Source organism: Bactrocera neohumeralis, chromosome 2, assembly GCF_024586455.1.
Source record: "Bactrocera neohumeralis isolate Rockhampton chromosome 2, APGP_CSIRO_Bneo_wtdbg2-racon-allhic-juicebox.fasta_v2, whole genome shotgun sequence".
In the NCBI taxonomy this organism is placed as follows: Eukaryota; Metazoa; Arthropoda; class Insecta; order Diptera; family Tephritidae; genus Bactrocera; species Bactrocera neohumeralis.
Genome location: NC_065919.1, coordinates 53,004,531 through 53,025,378, shown reverse-complemented (window position 1 = coordinate 53,025,378; position 20,848 = coordinate 53,004,531). Strand labels below are relative to the sequence as shown.

Sequence of the window (20,848 nt, the reverse complement as noted above, 5' to 3'; positions counted from 1 at the left end):
TTGTTTATTTATGAAGGGTATTCCAGCTTCGTAGTAACCGAAGTTAACATTGTTTCTTTTTTTATATTCACTGGCGTATTTATTTAGGTATCTATTTGACAACATTCAAAATAATTTAATACTTACAATTGATTTTTTTCTAATTTATCTAAACACTATACACATGATAACAACTCTTCAAGTAAATACCATTTACCAACCATTTAATAAAAATAAGAATATATTTCCTTTTTGTAATTATATTTGGTTCACATTGGCCATCATATATGTAAATAAAAATAATGGAATCACTTTAAGAATGCTAAAAAATAGTCGTTTGTATTTTTTTTTAGTATTACTCAACAATTTATATGTAATAGTTTATATTTATATTTTTTAGAAATAACATATTTTATATAATATTTTCTGTTTTTATTTATAAATACTAATAACCCCATTTTTGGTAGTTTTTAAATAGCGTGTGCTGTGTGGTGTTTAGCGCTTTAAATATCTTTAATTCACCTGTTGCATTTAAAAGTTTTATAAACATTTCATATTCATTTATGCAATACAGAATTTGAACTTAGTAATAAACTGGCGATTTTTATTTTATTTCTAAATTAATTCGCTTCTATTTTCTAATTATATGGTATCACTAGTGGGTATGACTGCATCAGATATTCGTTAAGCATATAGGTACGCTATTTCTGGAGGCAATTGCCTACTTATTTTACATACTTATGTGCTAGCATACAATTCTGGGAACATGAGACCCTCGGTATAATTATTAAATTTCAAGACACGTTATGGAAAAAAATTAATTAATACAATTTTCAAGTGCTCATACATATCTTTGTATGTATAAAAGAAATTGATCTGTTAGTATACTTCAGTGTAATAATTTTTTAGTTTAGATTGCAAAAACCAAAACGTATCTTGTTAAGCTCTTTGACGCCATGCCATATTGTTTGTACGATATTGTTTGAAAACTCCATACACAACACTACATTATTCATATACAGGTTTTGTATTAATATTACCTAAGAGATGACTACTCCACCAGCCACTCTATATTAGTTTCGCTGATATTTCACCCACACAAAATTTTCCAACAGATTTATCAATATCTTCTCACATACACACACGCTCACTTTGATCTGCCGCTCGTTGCTGGACGTACCGTATATATTTTATTCAGCTTTTTTGTGTGTAATTAACGCATCCGCCATTTCTTCTTTGGATTGATCCTTATCGCCCCAACCCCAAGTGGCATGCGTACCATCGCCCGTACGTTTAACACGCTTTTCGATAATGTCATGAGACACCTGCTTTAGATCGTATGCCCAACCGATTTTGGCGAAGAAGTCAATGAAAGCCGTGGTTAAATTCAGCGAATAATCACCAAGTTCAGCGGTCTTGTAATCCCATGGGAATACATGATGATAGTTGTGCCAGCCTTCACCGAATGCGAAAAGAGCTACTGATTTATTTTCGGATGGATTGATAAATCTATATATAAAGAGAGTTTAATAAATATTAGTTAATATCACAAATTAATAAAACAAAATGTTAAGATTGAGACAGAGAATATTATGCATGTTTGTACCTGTCATAGGGTTTACCACCAAATTTGTGGGCTGCGCTATTAACCAACCAAGTTACGTTTAAGGTGAAACACCAACGGAACATAGCAACAACAAACCATGAATTTACGAACTTTTCATTCCAAGCATACATCGGAATCAGTGTTGGTATCAAAAAACATAGAACTGGCATCAAAATCATGTAATATCTAGATAAAATAAATTATATCGATTAAAATGGTGAAAACCAATGCAAATAAAAAACGTAATCGTGATATTTACTTTTTTTGGAACATCAAAACCGAATCAGCGCGTAGATCGGACAAGTCCATTCCTTTACCTTTGGCTTTGACTTGAGGGTGTTTCTTGCACAATAGCCAGCCGATGTGTGAGAAAAAGAAACCACGAGTGGCATTATGTGGGTCAGCATCCGTTTCCGAATATTTGTGATGCACACGATGGTCACGTGCCCAATGGTAGGCAGCATCCTGGAAGGCGATTGTGTTGAAGATCATTAGAATAACTCGCAGTGGCCATTTGGCTTTGTAGGAGCGATGAGCCCAAAGGCGATGTGCACCCGCGGTAATACCCAGCCCGGAGATAACATATAACAAGATGGCTGCAAAATGAAATTGTATAAAAATATATAATGTAATTAGAAATGTCATTTTGCTAGGTTACATAGCTACGAAAAAATTTAAATGTTAAAAATGCAAATCATTCGGACTGGTGAGAGCGATAATACTATACTATATATCTTAGGAATCAATTAATATCGTTATATCTTGGATTTCAAAGGATTCACACCAAAACAACATTATTCGGTTACGATAAAGATCATCAAGAGTGTAATGATATTCCCATCATTTGTAATGATAACATTGTAGTATTGTGTTTTTATTATGCAATTTGTTTAATTAGGATTTTCTTAAAATAAATACTTATACTCACAAATTTGTCATAAATATTCAAATAACATAAGAATAACATTAAATATAATATACAAATATTATGATACATTGCAGATATGTTTACTTTATATAAGATTTAGTGTAATCCGGCATTATGGATTTAGAAGAATGTTCTGAAGCGTAAGCACTGGATGTGTTCAGTAAACGTCTTGAGGTGAACGATTTCGAAATTAGATTCTGATTTGTTGTGTTTTTTCGTGCAGTTTGTATTTGTGCAGTCGCGTTACCGTTCCCGATGGCTGCTTCAAGACCTCCATATAATTCGCTTTGATTGCTTCGTACTACTGTCGACGACAAATGCTCAGTTTGTACGCCCTCCTCTTTCTCCTCATATTCCTCCACTACATAATCCGCATCCGAGTTGTTTTCCTCGTTTTGTTGTTGTAATGGTGGCGTTTCGACTATTTTTCGAACATCTACAATTTTTTGTATATCATCATTAATTTCAGTTATTTCCAGAGATGGTGTGGGTGTCACATTGGCTAGGGTAAAATCCAATGTTGTATTATTAATTATCTCATTACTAACAACTTCAAAAGGGTTTCGGTATTCTCTGAAGGAACGAAATTCTTGCAATTGCGTGAGTGGATGATCCAACGAGTAAAAGTCTTGAGAAATATGAGATGCATTGAATTTAGAATGAGCTTGCTGGTTAAGTTTACTACGTTGACTATGCTGTCGTACGCGAGGAAGATATGCCCAGCGACCACAGTGATGCACTTGCTTATTATTGGTACGCATGCGTTTCCGTGCGCGATCAAATTCATCGCCTGAGATGGATTCCTCGTCACTGCAACCCCGAGTACGTTTCTTATTGGGGTCCAAATTGCTTCGACTACAATGTCGTGGATTCTAAGTGGAAGCAATGAAATAATCGTACATTGTACAATGTATAAAATCTCAAAATTGACAAGTGTGCTTACATTGCCTCGAAACACACGACGGTCAGGAGTTCTTGAATTCGGCTGAGCGCTGGGGCCAGGCACGACGGCGGCGCATCGCCCAAGCGCATATCTATACATCCCATGCCGATCAATTAAGCCAATTTCGCTTAGATTTTGTAATGACTTTTCCACAACCTTACCGAGATTGGGTACCGGGACCAAGTTTCGCATTTGATGCTTGACTTGGTCAATTATGTGTGACGTGACAACGACTTGATCGCGATTGCCACCACTCAAAACTCCCAATGCCTTCAAAACATGTCGATTCACTTTCTTCGGTACATTGAAATGATCCATAATACGCTTGGAAATTTTATATTTTTACTTTTTATATTTTTATTTGCGGTTGAAAATGCTAATTCGTTTATAAATCTCACCAATGAGAGATTACACAAAAATTTAGTTAATACTACTAAAAATAAAAACAAAAAATTTTGCAACTGCGCTAATATATATTTTTTTTGGAACAAAAAACTAGTTAAAAAAAATTAAATGCTACACAAAATTTTTTGTATAATTATTTCAATGTTTGATTGAAATTACTATTCAAACTTCGATAGGATTAAATTCCATTTGAGTTCGTTTCTCGAGTGGTTGTGGTCTATATAAGAATACTAAAACCTTAATCACAAAATATTGTAGCTAAAAATATAAAAATACACCAAATTAACTTCTTTTTAATAATGATACACTCAATTAGATTAGTTATTTATATTGCAGAGTCATACCATATATTATTAAAATATCATTAGTAAACAGTACTCACTAAAAATATTTTATAATATGTAAGTTACATATATTTAAGATTTTGCTGGGACTAGTTGAGACGTTGTGAGTTAGGAGAGGGCACAATAGACCCTAGGTCGCGGTGCAATCCTAATTTATTTATCTTATCTTACATATGTATATTTACTCACCGCAAGTAATAGTTTGCCATTTGGCCGATGTCATCATTAGCCATAGACCATATACAGCAGCTAGATGTACGTAGGCGAATACGATAATATTTCTCCAAACAAGCTTGAGTCTTCGTTTTTCGGCTTTTTTAAATTTTTCAATGTCCTTCACAAGGCCACCATCGTAGGTTTCTGCATCCTGTTCGAAGAGTACACCTGTGGAGTTATCAGTCAGTGATTTCGCATCATCACCATCTCCGTTAACCAAAGAGTTGGTTATCGATTGTGTATTTGCTGTGGCATTTGGTGGCATGTTTGTTTATTATTAGTTTTACTGAAATTGAGATCAAAATAATTGAAATTATTACATAATCTATTTTAAGAGAGCAAAGAATCGCAAACTCGCAAAATTTTAGCATCGTACATAGTATATATGCGATATACACACATAAATACATATACATAGATACATATGATCATTTATTCAACTATTTAAAGAAGCATTTATGTTTGCGCGTCGAACCATAAGCAATAATTTCAATAATTATAATTCTTTTAATTACTTAAAAAATTATTTCACTTCACATATTCTTATGTATGTATGTATGCACAAAAACGTCATTTCAAACAAGGATACACCTTTGGAAATCACCAATTTGCAAATAGTGAAATCACTAGCATTTTAATTCGGCTTGTTTAAGGAATCAGCGAAGAGATTAACAATTTTAATAGATTTAAGTATGGTATGTAGCAAGTAAAATAAGCAAGCAAGGAGCTGAACTCTGTGGCTTAAGGGTTTTAAGAATTTTATATGAGCACTTCTCATTGTACATTCCAATAAGCTATTTGTATACCAATATAAGCACTATGTAGTTGAAGCCGAATTAAAACATAAATGCGTATTTTATTTCACTACAGTTTGATATGTTTCACTCGCTGCTTCCATACCTATGAAATTTTGCACATATCGAAATTGGATAAAAACGTACATACATACATACATACGTATGTACATTTATAGTTCCGACAAAATTTAATTTCCAATTAAGTTCATATGTACAATAAACTTGATTTTTATGAAATCAACAAACTTAATTTGGCTAAAGATATGTTAGAAATTTGTCGATAAAACTCACTAATAGTAAAATTTACCAACCTAATAATAAATTTCTTTTTTACTTATCCCTCACGATTTTATATGTTACGTCTCTCGTGTGATACGGTTAAAATGAACTCAACAACTGTTTAGCAAGACCGACATGTATTTCAAATATGTAATTCGTGAGAGTATGGACACATTTTGCGTGCTCTTTCACAACATATAAAAGCTCTAAAAGAATGTCTGCAGGTGGGTGGTAGACTCCTGAGAGAATCATCAACATTTTTTTATGTAGCCGAATGCAAACATTTTCATTTTCTCCAAATGAATAAGGGGAAGCAAAATGTTGCTGTGTTTATGCATGGTCATACGTCTTCATCTTAAGGTCAAGGCCTTTTACCTTTATATGCAAAATGAATGTGAAGGTTTAATAAATTAGTGTGTTTAGAATGCGACTATATACATTCAAATTTAAAAAATAAGTATCGAGCCTTGACACGTACAAAAAACAAATGTATGTATATGCAGACATAGTAATGATTTTTTTATTGCAAATATGTTTGTAGATATATGAACATTAAAACTTTTATGCGCTGTTAATAAATATTATAAATTTGTATTTGTATTAAAATTAAAAATATGTAAACGGTGAACCAAGATTATGTATACTATATGTATGTATGTACATCTGTATGCAGCTATTGAAAAATCAAGCATTATGCCGTCATGCAAGTATAAATATTATAATTTATTAGTATTAGGCGTTAAATTTATGCACACACATACATATGTACGAGTACATATAAGCTGAGAGCATTTATATTTCCATGTTTTTAGAAATACATACCATATGTACATATGTATATATGTGTATACAGTAACAGCCGGCAAACAATTAGGGGAATACACTCATAAAATGCGGACTTGCTCTTTGAGAGTGAATACTCTATTTCATTTTGTAGAGAATTCGCACAAGTCGTTCCATTTGGTATGTCAGAGGTAGGTAATGGAATTTTTTAAATCTTCTTCAGTATTATGACGTCTTCGACAACTAAATTGACAATTACCATAAATGTTTAAATATCGAATATAAAATATGTCTATTGCCATTCTAGCGTAAGCGAGGTGATAGTTTACCCACAATTCTTTCCATCAAATGAGTATTTATTCTGTAGATGTAAGTAACCCCAAGCCAACTCTCAAAATAGCGCCAGCCAACCGGTGAATCGAGTTTGTGTGCGTAAAAATCACGCGATTGTGACGTGAGAGCCCATGCTGGCGAGTACTTTTACGGAAAAAAGTCTATGATATCACAGCATGCTAAAGTGTGTGCAAAAACATACACGTGGTATGGATGTTTATGTTAAAAAAAAAGGTAGCTGCATACATACATATGTATATGTACATACAAATGTATAAAAAAAAAAACCGTTGTGCAGAGAAACGATTGGCGGAGATCCACAAAATGAACTGCATAATCTTTATCATGCAGTAATTGCTCTAGTTTGCATTGAAATTACTCAAACCGAATGCAGTTGGTTGACACAAGAACTACTTAGTTTAGTTTGCTCTCCATTATACATAAACATCGTATCTCAATTGATAGAAGAGAGAGCTTTTATCTGCATTACCTTGGTAATGAACTAGTTTGCACCGCTGTTATCAAATAATTAAGAATTGCGATATAAATACTTACAATTGCATTGAGCTGATACTGTTATGCCAACTTGGTGCGAAATGGGGAGGACTTAATCTAATAAGTTTATTTTTTAAGATTAGAAAATAATATTTAATATTAATTTAGAGTTCCCTCCGCTTGTCAATCCCTACAGCAACTTTAACTGGGAAAGCAACAGGTCTTTTGCTATTATCCACTCAATTCCTTAATGTATGTACATACGTGTGTACCATGCAATAAAACAACAAAAACATTAGACTAACACCCATTTAGTTGAAAAATTGCAACACTTCAATGAATCACCGAAATTTTTAATATAATATGTACATACAAGTACATATATGCACTTTATGTATGTACATATAGTTCCCACGACAGTCCGGTCTACGTAACCGGAACGGACCCAGATTTTTATCCGGCCAAGGACTGCCAACTCGGCTGAATTCTGCCGCTACCACAACTTCCATCTTGAAGGAAATCGCTGAGAAAAAATACCAGCCCGTCGAATTAGTTGCGTTTGTGGCTCATATTATTGGAAGGATAATTATATACATATTTATATTTTTTTAAATTTATACACAGTAAGAGTTATGCATCAAATGCCACGAGGCTGAATAATTCTGTAACTGCGCATTCATACATATGTATGTAGTATGTTAGGATATTATTTTTTCAAAGTTAAATGTTTATTTGTTTCGAGGATAAAAAAAATAAATTATTGGAAAGTAAAATGATTTAGTCACGGTTTAAATTGAAATAAAGAGCTTGTTGATGTTGGAGTTTTTTTTGACATTTTAAGGTACATACACAATTAGATGCAGTGTTACAATTAGTGCTGTTTAATTGTAGTATATCATTAAATGTATCTACATATACATATGTATATGTACATATGAGACTCGACAGTAAAGGTCAAGATTTCTTTCTTAAAATTTTCAGGTTGTTATTATATTCTAATGACTATTTCAACAATTAAATTCAACCATTAAAGAATAATGAGTCGCCATTTATATTTCGATCTATTACCCTCATATTTCCTTTCAGTTGTTAAATATGGAAATTTGCTATTCAGAAACAAGTGATACTAGATATTTATAAATTACTACTAAATTCCAGCAAGCGTCTCTCTGAGCCTATATTAAATAAATGGTTATTATACTATATATGTATACATATATGTATGTATATGTATGTATATCTACAACATATGTATATATTCTTTTTCTTTATTGGAGTAGTCACCGCTTACGCGGTTATAGCCGAGTTTACAACAGCGCGCCAGTCGTTCTGCCTTTTCCAAGCGAAGACAGGTTTTTCTCCGTCGCACGTCTGAAACCTCATTTGGTAACGAACGGCTCAGAGAGGTCCTTCCAGATCCTGATGGAGCTTTTGGTATTGCTCAACGTCAGTTTACACAGCCGTATTAGTTTTGCGAGGATATTAAATTCAGACATAGCGGCATAAAGGCAGCAGTCAAAAGCAGCTTTAAAATCGACGAAGAGGTGGTGTCTGTCGGTCCACTTTTCACGGGTCTTTTCAAAGATTTGGCGCATGGTGAATATTTGGGATTGGGTAGAGCACACTTACATTCCAATCGTCGGGCATGCTTTCGGCCGACCGCTGTATTTTGAAGAGAGATCGGCAATCCATCGGCCCTCGCTCCTTAGTTGTGTATGTATAATCATAAAATTCTTAAAATAATTTTTATCGAATACCTTTATTTGGGTAATGGACTTAGGTATGAATGCTAAAAATGTAGAGATGCATTAAATAGATTAGTGAAATACTCGTAATCGCATGTATTGTGAAATCGAAACATTACAACATAATGGAGCCATCAGCAACAGTTGTTCCAGTGGTAAAAAAAAATGCAATTAAAGACAGCCTGCCGGAAGCATACTATATACAGACCACTAAGTACAGCATTTGTATATACATTTTTGATATTCCAAAGCTTGGTGGGACAAAGCTCTATTGACTTTGTGTTTAAAAGAAAGCTATTATTTTGTGTAATGAAATCAAACATTTGAAATATAAGTAATTATAATAAGTAATGTTAAGTTATGTAGAGTGTCGGAAAACAAAATATGAACACTTAATCAAAAAATATTCGATTAAAAGTTATTTTTTAATGGCCTCTTTAATGTTAACTATTTTGTTTGAGGATAGGGTGGAGTAAACAAATATGATTGGAAATTCCGCAGCTAAATCGGTTTTTGGGATTTTCCCAGATATTGCCAATGTGAAGGTGGACAATAAAATAAGAAATCGATCTAAATAACTCTATGGAAGAACAGCTGTTGTGGTTGTAGCCGCAGAAAACGTTCCTCTTGTAATTATTTAATTTCAAGTTCGCTAAAACACATGTCGAATGGAATGACCCAATAAATGTAAAAAATTGCGTAATGTACTATAGACAGAAAGTAAGTAAAGTAAGTTTAGTTTAGTTTTTCCCCAAATATACTGCAAAACTTTTAAGCAGAGGATCATCATGGTATGGGGATGCTTTTTATGATATTTTTGGTTCTCTGTATTGCATAAAAGAAAAGATGGACAGATTTATTTAGGTCTGCATACTCAATGAAGTTATGCTCCCTTTTGCAGAATGGAAGATGCCTCTAAAGTGGAAGTTTTAACAGGACGAGGGGTCCAAACATTCATCGGCTCTTGCACGAAATTGATTTCTTCATAATAAAATAGAGGTTTTAGTCTGGTCTACCCAATTTCCAGACCTGAATCCAAAAGAGAACTTGTGAAATAGAACTTTTATCAAGGGTTTTGTTTTTTACGGGGACTGTTCATACATAGTAGGTATGTAAATGAACAACTGTGGTATTTGACACTTACACACTATACATACATATGTATATTTTATTTTCTTTATTCACTATGCGTTATAAAAAAAACGTGATTAACCTTTGATCGCCGGCTTTTCAGTTTTTGTTCAAATAATTTGCATAAACTACAAGCATACGCAGTACCTCCAACTTGAAATAATCAGTTTCAGCTTTGAAGTGAAATTGGAATTAGATTTGTTTTATACCTTAGTCTTTTAAATATATATAGTATATATGTACACGTGCAAACAGGGCTTACATATGGAAAGTACGAATAAATTATAAAGTAAGACAAAGACGCACCCCGTCATCAAGGGATCAGGTATCAATGAACTGAATATTTTAAATGGGTGTTCCATTTCCACGTGCGCTAAGCAATGCAAATTTTTTTCACCCAGGCATGCGCCCATTTAATACTTTAAGATTAAGGGAAATGCATGCCATACTTTGAAGTTGTGAATGCTTAATTCATTTAAGTGTTTAAAGTTGTGTTAAAAATACATAGATTTCTGTAAAAAAAAAACTATTTGTCTGGCCATTTAACAGAAAGGGGATGCACATAACTTGTTCTTAATGAAACTAAGCTCAGAAAAGAATTTTTCGGAAAATTTCAAATCTTTCTGATTATGATTACTTTCATTTAATGGGGTTGTATATATTCGCGACTTGAAAAAAAATGTTTATTTTTTACATATTTCTAATGTAGACATAACAGGAAACATACGGGGATAAGGTATGATATATCGAAGTCATGTCGAACCCCAATCCCGGCTCACGATGACGATTTACCTTTTGTCATGTATCTTTAATATTTTAATTTTTATCTTTAATCGCGTTATTCCAAAAGTAGTTATTTTTTTTAAGTTTTGGCACAGTTTGTCAATATAAATATATTGAAAATCTGTAAATTGTAACTGATTCACCAAAATTTTTTAGCCCTTTAACTTGAAAACCATAGTCAAAAATGCATATTTTTAAATTGCTGTAATTTTGTCAAATTTGAAATTATTGAAAGCAAACTTGTGCCTGTGCATAACTGGGATTAAAAGCATTAAGTAAAAAAATTTTTGTTTTCAAGATTCTGAAGCTGATATACATACATATATTGCCAAGAAGTCGACTACTTCGCATCGATAGCGATGCATTCAAGGGCGCTCCAAGGTCAAAGGTTTAAAAACAATATTGTTTATTATATTATCGAAAATAAATAAATTAGTGAAATTAAAAAAAAAAAAATGTGCAAATCACATCCGCATTTTTGGAATTTGAGGTGTTGTTTATTCCCCTTCAAAAATTAGGATATGAAATATTGTTTTAGTAGCTAAAATTTCATTTGAAACAAATTTAATTTTAGTTATCAAAATTTCGCTCTTAGAGTATATTATATACATATATAAACATATTTTATGATTTTATAATATACCTAAGCTTAGATTCAAAAAATTCAAATAAGTGAAAAATAATCACTTAACAATTTTGTACTATAAAACAGCAGTTTCAGCATGGTCTACAATGTATAAAGTTTTCAAAGATAGTCAAAAGGCAAAAGCATTTAAGGTTAAAAAAGTGGTTTGCAAGGCTTAGCAAACATTAAAACATACATACATACATAAGTGTATGCAAACAAATATGTATGCATTTATATGCTTATTTAAATAATTTAAGACACCTTGAAATTTTGTGTCTGCGTGCTAATGACAACCGACAAACGGAGAAACTTGAATTTTGACATGATGCTGCTGGCAAAACTGGTTGTTGAGAATTGCAGTGTTACTTATGCACACAAAGAACTATTGTTGTATAATAACGACAAGGTATTACAGTAAAATGCTAAAACAAAAAATTAACCAATGAATGAATACCTAAACTAACTACAAGAAATAAAAAATATATACGTTTCAAAAGGGGACAATATTGCATAAAGTCACTCGTTGGTCCACCAAATGTGATCAGAGTTTGAAGAATTTTAAGACTACTTGAACTAATAATAATATTTCTATAACTAAAAACTAACCTTTTTAGATTCCAGGGAAGAAAATTTATCACAAGTTTATTATATTCTTCCTTTGACGTTCAAGCTTTGCAATTTTGTCTAAACAATAACTGCGATTTATCCACAAATTGACGTTTGTATATGTATATGTATGTAAGTATGTGCGTTTATTGTAAATTTTACACTTTTTATTGTTGTGACATAGAAAAACACTCGCGTTGTTTGAGTGCGATTCCGCAACTTTAATACCACGACTGCTATATCACTACCAGGCGTCCGTACTATTCGCGACTTCTAGTCGAACTGTTCTTGTCCAAGCGAGGTATGCGCCTTTAGACAGCGTTAGGGCTTGCAATCGTTTAATAGATCTGTCGACGCGTGTTCTCGTTTGCTTGAGGTGCTTTCTGCACACAATCTCACAGCATGAAAAGTACTGAGAAAATCAGTAAAATACAAAAACAATATAATTTCTATGTGTACTTACTCATATGTATGTATGTATGTAGGTATCTTCATACCTTCGAACATGCGATTTTGGTCTATAATATGTACTTAGTTACGGCGTTCCCAGCAATTCTAAAATATATGTATGTGTTCTATCCCTTATCATATTTGGAAAAAAAAAAAACTTATAAATAATGTATTCATATTAATCCAATTATTAGTTATTATTTAAGACTTGTTTTATTTTGCAAATATCACCATTGAGTCAATCGATGATCGAGCGCTAAAACTTACTGATATTTTATACAAATACATGCGCAAATAGTTTCACGGTCAAAGGGGATAACCAAACTACGTTGCGTAGAAATAATCGCATGTTTTATTCCTTAAATCTGAAGATTAATTCTGTAATCATTTGCTTATTTTACAGTAATCGTTTGTCTATTATCAACATGCACTTGTTATGCACGTAAGTACATATTTATAAGTATGTATATGTAGTATATGATTTGCAGTAATTTTATGTCATCGTGAGTTTTGGTGATAATTGCATCATATAAAAGTAAATGTTTTAATTTATGTTTATTATATCATTTTCTAATAATTCACGACAAAGAAAACATATCATTATTCATCCATATGTCATTATGGAGAAGTAATATATGAAGCTCAAATCCCATAAGGAGAGATTAAGTTTAACCAAATGAGATTAGATTAGATTGAAAACAAGATATAATCATTGCACCTGTTTAGTTTTTCATGATACACCTTTTCGAAAGATTAAAAATATCAATACGCCCAGAAAGCGTACTTATACAATAGAGGTAATGTGGTCCATTTTTAGATTACCATAATTTGAAAACATTAATGTTTTTTCTGGCAATCGTGTTCGCTTTAAGAAAAAAATAGATTTCCAGTGCTTTAGATTTGTTTTTAAATACTCTTCTAACAATACGCCGTTCCGCGTCTATTACGTGTTTGTTTCGTGCTTTATGTAGCATTGAGGTATGGGTGAAAAGTTTCATGAAATTCAATTAAATTAAAAGGACGAATTATTTTAGACTTTTGTTACGGGCGGATAAGAATCACAAAAACCAATATTGTTATGATTAGAATATTAGCTTGAGGAAAAATATTTATCGAAAATCGAAAAAAGTATTTTATAAAAATATTATAGTACTATAAGGATATTCTCAATGATGTCAACGACACTAAATTCAAATTTCTTAAATTATGAGAAATATTTAAGCTTCAATACCCCTAATTTCTAATACAATGCACGACTTTAAAATTGTTAATATTGCACGGAAAGCCATTAGACCTTCAATAGTTTACCGTGCAATATTAAAATATTTAAAGCCGTACATTGTATTACAAATATGTTTAGCATTTATGAAGATTTTATTCCTGTATTTTAGTCCTCTACTTAGTTAAGCGAACAATTTTGTGTCTATAAATCTAGAGTACGTTTTTTGTAATAAATTATTATAAAGTAGTTATTTAAAATTTATTATTTTTGAATTAATTTGTAATTGTAATTTGTACCACGGTACGTGTAAAAGGTATTATATGAGTACAATATAAATTCCTACTGTGCATTATGCATGGTTATTTATTATATGCTATTATTAAAATGGTTTTTTCTTGATTGGTGATAAAATCATTCAGTCGGATTATCAACAAGCAATTGAGCTCTAAGAGTTAATTTTCAGTTCAAAGGTACGACAATAATAAACTAATTTATAGACTTTATTTTTCTATATCGATAGCTTAGTATATGAGGTTAGATTGAAATTATTATTTAGATTTTTTTGTTAAGGGGAGAGGAATATGGTAAAAACTTAGAGAACTTTTTATGTTACATATCGAAATATGGATGATCTTAAATATAATTTATGTGGGTTAGCAAATTTCTTATAGATATATACCGCATAAATTATTTTTTAAATAAAGTTTTTTCTGATATCCAATCTTATTTCATAATTCGAATTTGAATATTTATACTTTCGTGCATACTTGTGAGGCTTCACAGCTTTATTTCTGTCTGTATTGTGTGTTGTTCCTGCTGTTTCATATTGATCATAGGTGCGTTCAATTTGAAATTGGCACGACTACACGGAGACATTACAAAAATGTACATATGTACATATATGCGTACAAATTTGGTTCCAGTTCCATAAGAGTATAGGCTGAGCAACCGCAAGACTGACAGCAATCGATCACGTGTTGCGGAAAGAGCAATTTATTTATTCCTAATCTAAATCCATATGTACTGACAACCGTTTATATATTTATAATTACAGGTACACACATACATACGTATCTAATTAAGTGATAACTTCAAATAAATATATTCATTTAAGTATTTCTCCGAGATTTATTAAGGGGCTAAACCAGTGTGAGTCTCAAAAAAATTTTTTTTTTTGCTTTTTCGATAGTTTATAAGTATATATAGTAAAATATCCTGTGAAATCGGCAAGATCGTATCTTGAATAGTTTTTGAATGGCAGCGTTCTAAACAGCGACCGCTCAGAGGTGCAAACAAATATAAGTGAAACTTTAAACGCGTTTTTCTAGAAACGACATTTTTCAAAATTGCTGACATCATAACTCAACGAGAAATTGACCGATCGACTTCAAATTAAAACTGGGTATAGTTGAATACATTTGCTATACAATGGACTACGATCTTTTTGATTGGTTGAAAATTGTCAATTTGGCATTAAAAAAACGACCATTTTTTCGTAAAAAAACGATTTTTTTTTCAAAATTACGCCATTTTCTTAATTTTTGATATTTTTCAAAGATCGTAGTTCATTGTATAGAAAATATATTTAAGTTTAACAAACATTTTGAATTTTTTTTGTTTCAGCTACTCATTCGACCGGAATCATGCCAGCAGTTGAGGCATTTTTTTTTCGGCACTTCCGCAGACAGCACATAACTCCGTTATTTTTCAATATTTTTGAAAAACAAAAATTTTAATATAGCTAAAAATATACTTTATTACATCCATTTAACGTCGAAATATTCAATCTAGTACTTTCTTTTAAAAAAATTCACGAAAATCGCCTAATTTTTCATGCGTCACACTGGTATAGCCCCTTAAGAAGTTACATACCCTGACTTATTGTACATACCTAAAAGTAACCAACAAAGACAGACCAGATTGCGACATGTAACGTCGTAGAGGAAAATCAGAAGAGACAACATATAAACATTGTCAGTTTTGCATGTAAATTGTAAACAAAAACGCAAACACTCCTTTAAACCCATGCAATAATCTTTATTTATTTTCAGAGAAGCGTGAAGCAGATTGTATTGGGAAAATATTTGGACTTCATTTGAATAAGTACTTTTAAGATATACATAAATATATACTTACGTATATTGAAACTCGAAAAAATTTTATAACGGTTACTGTAAATTTAAATTTTAAATTTATATCTTAATAATTATTGGAAGGAGTTTTAAGAAATTTTTAAAGTTTGAAAAGTGAACTTTCTGAATATGTGATGGTTATTTTTGAGAAACGAAAGTTAGTTGGTGAAATTTTAGTTTGAATGAAAAAACGAAAATTCCTATGTTAAATGAATGGGAACCTAAAAAAACAGCGACCCTAGAGTTAAGCTACAGCGCCTGGCTTGAGGGAGGATTTTTTGTTTGTCAGTCACTAACATTTGAGGGGGTAAGAGTTGAAAAAAAATTAAAAAAAATTTTTTAAGCACCCTAGTGTGCACACAAGCATGTCGTGCATGGCGCTGAGTGCATACAACATCTCATTTTTCTCGTGTCGCCGAATAGGAAAGATCGCGGACGAACAATTTTTCGCTTGCCTGTCGCACATGTTCACTGTGGGAAGAACGAACGCAAAATGGATTTGTATGTCGTGTATGGCGAAACGATTTCATACAGATCGAACGAACATGTGTGTCGTGTATGACCCCTTTTATATAACTGTAATTTAGAGGGAACTCTTTGTTGATAATAGGGTTGAATCGCATGAAGGCTTCCTTAGCAGCCATATACCAATATAAAGATCTTAGAAACTTCTGGTTTGCTTTATACCGCATATATCGGCCAATATGTGATTTGAATGAGAGAGCCCGTTTTACTAATAAAAATGTATATTTTAGCCAAAAGTGGATAAAATCGAGTGAAAACTAATCCTAGCCCCTTATAACTAATATCACGATTTTCAAACAGCCGGCTGAATTTACTCCAATAAGTATATTGGTGATGGTAAATGAAGTACTTTAATATGAATTGATCTAGACCTAGATCTGAACCTCATATCCCCAAGGTATAATAAATTTCGATCCTCTGGTTAAATTTTTCACACTAACTCAAAACAAATTTAGCGTTTTCAGATAGGTTTAATCCATTAATTTTAAGGATGATTTTAATATAACTTTCGTTGACGCTTACGTTAGAGTGAAATATATTGCGTAGTCGAAAAAGTCTTTTCGTATTTTGTCAATAGATATATGTAGTTGCAGTCTTATATCTCCAGTGCTACCAATCACATTGTGTCATACCATATATTGTTGGAAAGGTGAAATTTTAAGCTTCATTTAACCAAAAAAATCGGCGAAGTAAAAAAAAGTTACAGCTGTTCAAAAATGAGTGAAAACAATGAAGAAATTCGCTATATTTTGAAACTTTTGTATAAAAAAGGGAAGAATGCCACGCAAGTCACCAATGAAATTTGTGAAGTTTACGGAGACGATGCTGTATCAGTTCGTGTAGCACAACAATTGGTTCGCTCGCATCCGTTCTGGAAATTTTGATTTACGCTGATGAGAGTTTTATACTAATGTTATACCCGAACGTAGTTCTTCTTTACTTGTTTATAATATACTTCATGGTTAGGGCATAATTTTAAAGCGGTAAAGTGAAACTAATTATATTATTACTAATACAGTAAAACTTAACATTATTAGTTTGCCGTTTTTAGTTCAGTTATTAGAATTTTGTACTAGGCAACGTGAAGAGGCTAAGCTTTTGCCAATAGCTAAACCTTTATTATTATATGTACATTTTTCTTTTCAAAAGCGAAGCTGCCTGATAGTCGAATACCTCGAATTTGAATTTAAGGTCGCAGTATAAGTTGAAAGCGCGATAGATTGTAATGCGAATTCGGCTATGACCGCGTAAGCGGTGTCTACGCCATTAAAGAAGAAGAATATTGAATGGACTAGAAGGCAATGTGCTCGAAAAAATAGAAATTCACCTATTTAGAAATTAAATGGAAACTTCCACATATCCACACTTATGATTTTTGCTTTTCAGATTGAATATATACCGTACTTGACAATGTTACCCTTAGCCCAATTTAATTTACTTAAGATAAGAGAACGCTAAATATCTATGATACTTGTAGTAATTACTATTCTTTTGACTCTTAGCTCTTATCTTTATATTTGGGATACTTACAACTTGTCATAAAGCATCGTAAAATCATAAGATTATAAATTTTTACACTTCTTTAAAAAAAATTGTTGTTGGTTTACATACAAAAATTAGTTTACACAATTACAATTCTCACTGCTATGTTTTCGGTTCGTTATAACTTATAAATTTATGAGAGATTGCGAAAACCCTAATTGTATAGGGTCCAAGACGAGCTAAAAATCAGAATATATTCATCTTGAAAAGTATCACTAAGAAAATATTTTACTAAATGTGTATTAAATATACGGACTAAATAAGAATAAGAACTTTGAAACAACAGAATATTTTTGTGTCTCCTGCTTATAACAGCTGATGATAACAAAGGTCGAGACAACGACAATATTAGTGTTCGAATTAGATTAAAATATTATTCACTTCTTTATTTATACATACATATTTTTTGTGTTTGTATACATATATAGTTTTTTCTTCATCAAACTGGGAATATCGTTTTAATTATTTTGTTCATACAAATTTCGAAAGAAATCACGCCATAAAAAGCTGATTGCCAAGATTTTCAGGACTTGCAATTTTTAAGCTCTTACTTACTGATATATGGGGAGGTTTGACTTTGTTACTTGGTGCAGAGATTTTTAACTCCCTAAATAATATATCAAAACTAATTGCTTTCCTTCGTTTTCATAATTAAATTTTTCCAGCATGTTAGTAGTATAAAAAATAGTTTTAAGTATCGTCGATACTTCACACTACATTACATTAGGTACTTGTAAATTGATAACAAATATTGAACTTATGCAAATAGTGCGGTTGAAAGTACAGATATACTCCCAGTATAACATACATATGTATGTATAAATGTTTAAAGAGTATCGGATGTGACAAAATCTTCACTCAATAGTAGGAAGGTAACCAAGATTGGTGTAGTAATTTGAATGCTCGTGTGTAATTGTTATTTATACAGACAAATTATCTTTTAATACAAAAGCAGTAGGTTTGTCCTCGCAAGCGATAACCTAAAAGTTAAATAGTAAAAAAACTTGATAAAATAAATATACATACATATGTGTTCTTTTTTAACTCCAGGGAAAATTATTTGCAGGCTCTCAATCGGAAAAATATAAAACTCTTTAACAAGGTCACAAAAATTTTAATTTGAATATGGACGAAATCGGACTGCGTACCAACCTTATATTACCTTCCTCCTTCTTAGCCGTCCTAACTTGTTCATATCTACATTTTATATAACCATTCACTCTGTTTTTCAAATAACTTTGAGAAAGCTTCATATGGGGAATCTCATTATTTACTTCGGTTACCACGACAGTTGGATCTACGTAACCGAAACTAACCAGGATTTTTTATCCGGTCAAACACTGCCAACTCAGCTGATTTCTGTCGCTACAACAACAACAATATTACTAATAAGTATAACCACTAATAATATAGGTGTTATAGTATTGTAAAAATATTCCTACTGTCAACATTTATGTCCACAAGTTTCTATATATAAATATTAATATACTTATGTACGTACATTAGACCCAAAAATGAATTATTCATCTAGTACAGAGAGGAGATAAATGGATTCTGCTGATATATGTATGACTATTAATTGGGCCGTAAATGTATTATGTGTCTGCATGCATCAGACGTGTGCCGCGTGCTTTTGTCTATTAATTTCATAACTGTTGATAATGCAAACTGAAAATATATGATTATCAAAATAAACACAATAAATACAGTATACCACATCACTATAGAATAAAATAGGACTACGTGCATGAGTTGTCATTTACACTTAACTTAGAATTTGTCCTTAACAGAAAAGATCTAGTTTTTTGTCAGTATACATGTCTATACTTAAAAAAAATAAAGAAATAGCAATTAATAAAATTGTTGCCCAAATTAAGGTACATACATATGTATATAAAGTTCAGGAGGAAAAGTCAACATTTATACAATTTATATACATGAGTAAAAACAACGCTATAAATATTTGTTTATCGCGTCAAGTTCCCAATCTGTTTTGAACAATATAAATTTGATATGCCAGGTGTAAAAATAATTCAATTTATGAAAATATTGTTTTTGTGAAACTATGGCATATAGCTGCCATACAAATTTACCGAAATGAAGTTTTTATATGGAATATTTTGTATTAGTGAAGTCATTGTAATTAATATGATCTGCTTTAGCTGAACAGAAATGGTGCACATTTCTTTAAGCAAATAAGTTTAACATCTTTAACCCATAAAAATAAATAATAATAAAAAATAACATTTTCCGAAATAAAAACTAAAGTATGCACAAAACTTCACAGTTACAATTACTTTTAAATTATCTCACGCAAAAGTATTAGATATCTTAAAATATGTTATCATAGTCAATTGAAGGTAATAGTCCCAAATATTAGCACAATCCAAACAATAACATAATATTCCCTCCTCAGTCGGCTCCAAGTAAATGGAACGGACCCGGATTTTTATCCGGCCAAGGACTGTCAACTTAGCACAATTCCTCGAAATTACTATAAGAATTTTTTCTGACATCACAACCACATAATAGTTTAAACAGATTTTATATATTTACAAGTAAAAATAAACTTCCAGATTTCCAGTGAACTTTAGCTTTTAGAGTAGGCTTGCCCAGCTATATATATGAGCATAAAATAATGATATTATGCATTCAAACATTCTTGATGAAGATACATATATGTACATACATATATCTTTCATATATCTTCATCTTGGAAATTCATTTAGGTTTGTAGCAATATGAAATATAAACTGTTGGAGCTGGGCTAGCTTGAATTGCGAAATCTTAATTCATTCTGTCTTCCGAAAAAAACTCTTACTCACCTAGAAAGGAAAAAAGTGTGATTTTCCTCGTTTTTACTGCTCACTATCTTAAAATACTTCAATTTAAAAGCTTAAGGTTCTGCTAAGCTTATTTTAAATGTGTTATGAATTCACAAAATCTAAATATTTATTATCCACATAAGAATGACAA

General features: G+C 31.6%; 2 protein-coding genes across 4 annotated transcripts; both read right to left on the bottom strand.

The window, feature by feature from the left end:
- Positions 1-287: 287 nt before the first annotated feature.
- On the bottom strand, positions 288-20,797 carry LOC126751083 (acyl-CoA Delta-9 desaturase-like). 3 transcript variants are annotated; one of them, XM_050461021.1, is made up of 5 exons: positions 20,698-20,797; positions 4,395-4,707; positions 1,845-2,181; positions 1,586-1,771; positions 288-1,488 (listed from the first exon to the last, which is right to left on the bottom strand). In XM_050461021.1, exons 2-5 carry the CDS (start codon positions 4,684-4,686, stop codon positions 1,170-1,172), a joined length of 1,134 nt encoding a protein of 377 aa, XP_050316978.1. In that variant the 5' UTR covers positions 4,687-4,707; positions 20,698-20,797; the 3' UTR covers positions 288-1,169. The 3 variants fall into 3 exon arrangements, with proteins under 3 accessions (XP_050316978.1, XP_050316976.1, XP_050316977.1); XM_050461019.1 differs by lacking the exon at positions 20,698-20,797 and adding an exon at positions 12,002-12,324; XM_050461020.1 differs by lacking the exon at positions 20,698-20,797 and adding an exon at positions 5,530-5,626.
- Positions 2,188-4,388, bottom strand: LOC126751084 (uncharacterized). Its single transcript, XM_050461022.1, has 2 exons — positions 3,457-4,388; positions 2,188-3,385 (listed from the first exon to the last, which is right to left on the bottom strand). The coding sequence occupies exons 1-2, from the start codon at positions 3,772-3,774 to the stop codon at positions 2,594-2,596; spliced, it is 1,110 nt and encodes a 369-aa protein (XP_050316979.1). The 5' UTR covers positions 3,775-4,388; the 3' UTR covers positions 2,188-2,593.
- Positions 20,798-20,848: the final 51 nt, after the last annotated feature.

Coding starts and splice junctions, on each gene's coding strand:
- LOC126751084 (XM_050461022.1), bottom strand. CDS start 3,774: ATGGATCATTTCAATGTACCGAAGAAAGTGAATCGACATGTTTTGAAG. Junction 3,386..3,456: donor GTCGTGTGTTTCGAGGCAAT/GTAAGCACACTT, acceptor GCTTCCACTTAG/AATCCACGACATTGTAGTCG.
- LOC126751083 (XM_050461021.1), bottom strand. CDS start 4,686: ATGCCACCAAATGCCACAGCAAATACACAATCGATAACCAACTCTTTG. Junction 2,182..4,394: donor ATGGCAAACTATTACTTGCG/GTGAGTAAATAT, acceptor TTCATTTTGCAG/CCATCTTGTTATATGTTATC. Junction 1,772..1,844: donor GTTTTGATGTTCCAAAAAAA/GTAAATATCACG, acceptor TATTTTATCTAG/ATATTACATGATTTTGATGC.